At 36.0% G+C, this 7,407-nt stretch overlaps 1 protein-coding gene and 1 long non-coding RNA gene across 4 annotated transcripts in view; one reads left to right on the forward strand and one right to left on the reverse strand.

Moving 5' to 3' along the window:
- Positions 1-535, forward strand: part of LOC128248369 (uncharacterized) — a 34,170-nt gene extending 33,635 nt beyond the window's left edge. Inside the window, exon 3 of the long non-coding RNA XR_008264600.1 lies at positions 446-535. This is a non-coding gene — a long non-coding RNA (uncharacterized LOC128248369). The remainder of the gene's footprint in view (positions 1-445) is intronic.
- Positions 1-7,407, reverse strand: part of LOC106873181 (basic helix-loop-helix ARNT-like protein 1) — a 789,862-nt gene that overhangs the window by 52,117 nt on the left and 730,338 nt on the right. For all 3 annotated transcript variants that reach the window (XM_052969590.1, XM_014920418.2, XM_014920416.2), the window contains 3 exons: positions 4,133-4,225; positions 1,454-1,571; positions 389-565 (listed from right to left, as the gene is read on the reverse strand). In XM_052969590.1, coding sequence (XP_052825550.1) covers positions 389-565; positions 1,454-1,571; positions 4,133-4,225 — 388 coding nt within the window. The remainder of the gene's footprint in view (positions 1-388; positions 566-1,453; positions 1,572-4,132; positions 4,226-7,407) is intronic.

Consider the following 7,407-nt stretch of genomic DNA (forward strand, 5'->3'; position numbering starts at 1 on the left):
ATATATATATATATATATATATATATATATATATATATATACACACACGCACACACACATGTATATACATATATATATATATACATTATATACATATATATATGAATATATATGTATATATATATTCATGTGTATATATATATATGTATACACACACACATGCACACACAGAAACATACATACATCATCATCAACATCAACATAGTTATATATATAAATCAATGTCATGATCACGTAATGGAAAATGGATATTCACTGATGGTGATGATATTCATCTACTGATCTATCTATCTTGATGATGATGTATGTATTCAAATGTATATATATTTTTTCATATATGTATACATATATAGATATTATAAATAGATAAAAATATGTGCACGTTTACCTGATTTTCGTTTTTTATGGGAATGCTCAGCTTCAACATCTTTTTCTACCTTGACAGCGCTGGGAACAACATCTGCAGATTTATTGACACATTTCATCCGACAGAAGAATGAGCGTCTGGCACCAGAGCAGAGTTGAGTGGGTTTCTGAGGTAGTTCTGTTCTCACTGGAAGCATGGCTGTAATCACAACAGAAGATATATTAACATAGCAGAAGAATAAACCCTTCTTTACGAGATATAAAGAAGAAGGTTTTTTTTTACCTTTTTGTGTTAAGTATGTGGAAGGGTTGAAAATTAATAACATTGTTAATGTCACTGACAACAAACATATATAAAGCAATATGTATGTTAGTCTAAACAAATACTACCTCCTAATATTATCAATGCTATATGAAGAAACTTGGTCAGACTTAAAGTACTTTCGTCCTAAAATGGTTCTTAAGTGACTGTTATGTAACTTCAGTGCTAAAGTACTTTCTATGACACCAGAAAGTAGCTGGAAGCCTGTAATATTTTCCTTAAGAAACATATTTCTACTGAAAAGGATTAAGTAACCTTTATAGTTTAATGTTAAATTATTTTTATTTATAACTTAGCATAAAACAAATATTAATATATATATATGTGTGTGTGTGTGTGTGTGTGTGTGTGCACCTTTGTCTTGACATCATGTGATGGTTATAAATGAGCATCACTGTCACACAAGCAAAATTGTCATTTCCAGCCTTCCATGAAAAACATGTCTGGCCAAGGGGAAATATTTTATTATCTTGCTTGGAAACTGGCATCCAGTTGGAGAAAATCTGCCTCAACAAATTCTATCTAGCCCATGTAAGCATGGAAGAGTAAACATTAAATGATGATGATGATGTAATTAGCAGATAATTACGCTGATTACTTGCGGAATTTACCATTTATGAATTTCAGATAACAGATCAACACATTGGTTTGTATTTCTGACTCATTGCATATACACCCTCGCAGTAGGTGAATGTAAATATTTATAGATTGATGGAGCTGGTGGAGGAAAGAAGATCTTTCCAAAGAAAATGTGATTCTACTTACTTTTTGCATCAATGTACCGTTCTCTTGGCGTTAGATCTGAAGAGCTAAGTTGTTCTTTGATTTTGCCAATGTCTCGTGGATGAAGAATATCAAACAAACTTTGGCCAATTAAATCGGACTGAAGATAGAAATAACATAAGAGATTTAAAAACAAAACACAAAAGAATGGTTGAAGCTACTGTGATGATCTATAGTAATCAAAGATATTATTTCTTGCCAACATAATCAAAATTATGTGTGATGTGAAGGAATTGGTTGACAAATTATTTTTTCTTTTTGTTTTTCATTAGTTTAACAATCAAAGTTGTTTTCTTTTCAAAACTGTCTTTGATAATTTTGTTTGTTTGGAACTCACTATTTTACTGTTCAGCTTCTTCATAGCTCAACGCAAACTAAAATTACTAACAACGTTTCTAGGGGAATAAATCACAGAGATGATTAGTAAATATGTCTACCACCAGGAACCAAAATAAGAACTTTAGGATTTCTTTGGTTACACTCTATTCCCTTTTATGCTTTTCATAATATATGAAGAACAAAAATTAACCCTTTGGCATTCAAATTATTCTGTTAAGCAAAATGCTTATTTTTTTATGTTGTTTTGATTTAATCATGCATTATCTCACTGCTTCTAGATTTTTATAATGTGATAATATATTTTTAGGAGGATATTTTATAGTAGGTATGAGAGGTCAGTTTGAACATAAAACATGTAGACTATTTGGACCTGATATGGCTGGTTTAAATACTAAAGGGTTGGAAATGAGTGTTTTATAAAACAAAGTGTTTATGAGTTCAAGTTTTTGTTTTTTAATTAAAAAAATTTCTATTCATGGATTTCATTGTCACAAGTAATGTGGTAAATGATATTATTTATTTGATTTGATTTTTTCACTCTTCCTAATTAGTGGTATCAATGTTTTAGCATACTATGTGGGGACCAGCATACCAAAGAACAGACCCAGTGTCTCCTCTGTGTGGTAGGAGGTTGAAGTAGGATCTGCATTCCAACCTCACAAACCCTCACCAGCAACAATCTCTTGTACAAATGCCAAAAATTCTCTCCTCCAGGGAAGTACCCCATCAATCTATAAAGCATGTTGCATGAAGTGACTGGGGCAAATCTGTCAAGACCCTCTCTGCTAAACAGAGAAAACTCTGGAGAACTGGAGGGTTGTTGTCTGAGTTGTACAAAGGTGTCCTCTGTTGGGAATGGAAACCACAGTTCAACTTGAGGAGACTTTTTCAGATGGGGACCTGAAATGTTCTCGCTCTGATGGATGATTCCTGTTAGCCTCTAATGTCTTTGGAACTCAACTGTTTGCGAGTTGCTGTGGTGGCCCTATCAGAGGTGCATCAGCCAGGGAGAGGTGACATTGCAACCAGTGGTTACACCTACTACTGGTCTGAGTGCTCTGATGGTTGGCATGTTAGTGGGGTTGCAGTTGCAGTGGCAGACTGGCTGGTTCCAATGGTATTAGATATAACACCTGTCAATGAGTGTATTATGTGGTGGAGGATTCAACATTTTTCTGGGTGTTGTTTCTCTTTTTGCAGTGTATGTTCCAACTGCTATGAGTAACAGGTCAGTGAGGGAGACAGTCTACACCCAGCTGTGCTATGTCGTGGAGAGTATTTCCAGTAGGGACACGTATCTCCTTGGTCATGGGAGATTTCAGTCCTTCAACTAGAATTGGCAGAATGGGATGCAAGAGTGTTGTCAGCCTTTTTTGATCTGGTACTTGGAACTATAGTGTTGTGATGCTCCTGGACTTTGCCTAAAGCTATGGACTTCACATTGTTGGCTCCTGGTACCAACGTTCTGAGCTGACTTGGTATTTTAATACTGGCCATGTGACAAAGGAGATTGACTATGTACATGTAGATGGCCACTGGAAATTCCTACAGAACTGCAGGCTTTTCAGAGAGCTAGTTTCTTAGGCACTGACCATAGACTTGTTGCAGCTGAGTTATGATTACAGGCAAAATCTAAGAGGTTGAAAGCAGTCAATCACAGACTGGATGTTGACAGGCTCAAAGTTAACAGTGTAAGCAAGACTTATTCTCAGCAACTTGGATCTGTGCAACCTGAGGTTGAGTCCCTGTCTCATCCTAAGGGAATGTGGGAAACATATAGGGACACCCTATTATTGATTGCTAGGGAATGTATTGGTTTCCAAAAATAGGTCAGGGAACATTTCCTTTCCAGGAAGACTGTTCAATGTCTGCATGGATTGGATACTTGACCAAATGGAGGCTCAGTTGAGTTGTGGTGCATTCATTGGTGAAACTTGGATTACAGACCTAAATTTTGCTGATGATGCAGTTATCTTTGCAGTTATTCTTGCTTTTATCTGTTTGTCCTCCCCACATTTGATAAACTGATAATGATGATTATGATAACAATAATGATGGTGGTGAAGGTGGTGATGATAATGATGTGGATTACAGTAAGGAAATAGTTATTGACAATATTAGCAATAATTTGACACTATGAATATGCTATTTGAGAGAGGGAGAGAGAGGGAGGGAAGAGAGAAATGTATAGATATATATATATATATATATATATATATATATAGAGAGAGAGAGAGAGAGAGAGAGAGAGAGAGAGAGTGAGAGAGAAGAAAAGAATGTGAGAAAATAAAATGGTGCAAATTGGAAATAAAGAAGCCATACCTGTGAAAAGTTTAACGTTCTCTTTACAGACTGTGAGACATATAGTATTTTGCCTCTATCACAGCTTACAACAAACAGGAATCCATCAGCAGCCTATTGATGAAACAAGAGAGAGGTGAAGATGAGTAAAATTAGAGAGAGAGAGAGCAGAGGTCAGAGAGATTTTAACTAAAATTTATATGGTAACACAACATGGGAAATATGAAAACTGTATTATTTAATAGGCTAAATAGTTTGTTGTTATTATTGTAGAATTGTTTCTAGCTAAGTATGATATTCACCCAAAAGTGGATGTCTGTATACAATAAGTTGAATTATGGGATGGATGTCCAGGTCCAAAGATAAGGTTGACCAGTGCAATTGAAATATTCTGGTTCTGTATAAGGTGGCAAACTGACAGAATCGTAAGCACGCAGGTCACAATGCTTAGTGACATTTTGTCCATCTTTACATTCTGAATTCAAATTTCACTGAGGCTGACTTTACCTTTCATCCCTTTGTGGTCATTAAGATAAGTATCAGTTGAGTACTGGGTTTGATGTAATCTATGTATCCTCTCCCCCGAAATTGCTAGCCTTGTACCAAATTTTGAAACCAAAATTTTGATTCTAAATTAATGTTTAAGACCAGAACATTGTTGATATGATGTCAAGGTATCTTGGAATGGTCACTCTATTTCCATCTACAAGTTGTCATGTGATTTAAACATTGGGATGTCAGGAGAACATTCATTAAAAATATTCATTCAGTGTAAATGAACTGTTTAAATCAAAAAGGCTGATGGTGTCTTAGCATCACTCACAAAGACCTTTGTCACCTGCTCACCAGTTATCTATCTAAAGCTATGTATGGCTATGGTACCTCTGAACTTAGAGCTTGCATCTCCTGTTTGTGAGCTCAAAATCTTAACCACATAGTTACATGCTTTCACACACACACACACATAAATATATATATGTGCATACACACACACACACACACATGTACATACATTTATAAATGCATGCACATTTTCATATTCTTTTCTTGCTATAGGGTAAGAAGCTAGATTTTGCATAGAAACATGTTTCAGAAAAACACTCCTCCAAATTACCATCACCATTTCCTGTTTTACACATCACCATACTCAAAGCCAGCGAAACTGCAATAATTGGATAAAAAATTTGATTGATTTCCACAAATCAAATGAAGGTGATGGATATAAATTATATTTTTGTTCTGCAAATATGATTATATAGCCATTTTATTGTGGATTTATTTAGTCATATACAAGCTGTTCAGGCCATGCTTATGGCTAAGTCTGTTTACATTCATACATTATGAGGAAGCAGTGTATGTGTATTGTTTCAGCACCATATATCCTTTCATAGTGGAGGCGCAATGGCCCAGTGGTTAGGGCAGCAGACTGGCGGTCATAGGATCGCGGTTTCGATTCCCAGACCGAGCGTTGTGAGTGTTTATTGAGCGAAAACACCTAAAGCTCCACGAGGCTCTGGCAGGGGATGGTTGCGAACCCTGCTGTACTCTTTCACCACAACTTTCTCTCACTCTTACTTCCTGTTTCTGTTGTGCCTGTAATTGAAAGGGTCAGCCTTGTCACACTGTGTCACGCTGAATATCCCTGAGAACTACGTTAAGGGTACACGTGTCTGTGGAGCAGGCTGTTCCGTTGATCGGATCAACTGGAACCCTCGACGTCGTAAGCGACGGAGTGCCAACACACACAACACACAACATTCTTACATATCAATACTTTAATATTTGTTTGGTTCTACAGGTGTGGAATCTGAATATAAAATTAACAATGAGATATCGAAGTCTTTATTTAATATGATTGTTTTACTTTCACATTGTCCTTGTGTTAGTCATTGAGGTGAATACAAAACCCAGACAAATATACAGCAACAATCGTAGTTTCACTTGTGAGTGTGAAAAGGAGAGACAGCATCCATAACTGTTTTATGGTATAGAATAGCTAAGTGCATAGAGATAGTTATGTGTGGCTTGTACGATTAAACGTTCAATTTGAAATTTTTGGAAGGTGAAAGAAAATATGGGGTGGCGTTTTTAGAGGGTAGCAATTCAGGAAAAGACATGTTAAGTAGAGTGTTGTAGTTCAGGGGAAGACAAAAAAGTTAACAGAATCAATGACAGATGATTATGTGCAGACCCTTCTGAAGTTCCACATGTTATGCATACAAAATTTCCTGCAACTGTCATGGTTTTAGGGGTTGTCAGCAATGAAGGACATGTGATGCCTCCTTACTTCTTTTCAGAAGGCCTTAGAGTTAACACTGCCCCTTACATTGAGGTCCTGGAAATAATTGTTAAGTCCTGGATAGACAGTGTATGCAATGGAAGACTCTGCACTATCACACATGGCTTTAGTAACACAGGAATGGATGGCTGAAAACGTTCATGATCACATAACCCTTAACATTTGGCCTCATAATTCCCAAAATCTCAATTCATTGGATTATTACATGTGGAGCGTTGTTGAGAGAGAGGTCAATGAACACGCCCATAACACCAAAGATTCTTTGAAAGCTGCCATAGCCAGAGTAATGTCCAAAATGAACCAGGACCACTTGATTCGAGCATGTAGATGATTTAGATCTCATATAGAAGCAGTTGTTGAAGCTGAAGGTGGCTTTATTGAATAACATTATAGAAAAGAAGGTTTATTTTTATCCTCACCATTTTTTGATAAATAAAGTTATTGTCTGTTATTATGTATCTGTATTTTTTTATAAACATAAACCTCTCCTCAAATGTCTTACCCTGTTTATATTTATGTATTGTTTGCTCATTACCATTGGTTTAATGTTGAATTGTATCTAAATAATACACACACACACACACACACATGCCAAATAATACACACACACACATATACATATACATGTATGCACATGCACACACGCACGGGCACACACACACAGAGACACACACACACATCATATTTTCTAATGATTTTTCAACAGCCAATGAGATCTCAGGCACTAATCATATTTTGATTTGTTTACAAATAATTTTGTTTATATACATTGATGGTGATGATCATGATGGTGACGATATGATGATGATGATGATGATGATGATGATGATATTATTGTGCTACTTCGCTACTTCAGTTGTTTGAATAATTGATCAACAACACAGAACTCAGAGATACAATTACAGAGGCTGTACCTTCTAATAATATACATACTTACAATACACACACACACACACACACACACACACACACACACACACACACACACACACACATA

Source organism: Octopus bimaculoides, chromosome 7 (genome assembly GCF_001194135.2).
Source record: "Octopus bimaculoides isolate UCB-OBI-ISO-001 chromosome 7, ASM119413v2, whole genome shotgun sequence".
Taxonomy (NCBI): Eukaryota; Metazoa; Mollusca; class Cephalopoda; order Octopoda; family Octopodidae; genus Octopus; species Octopus bimaculoides.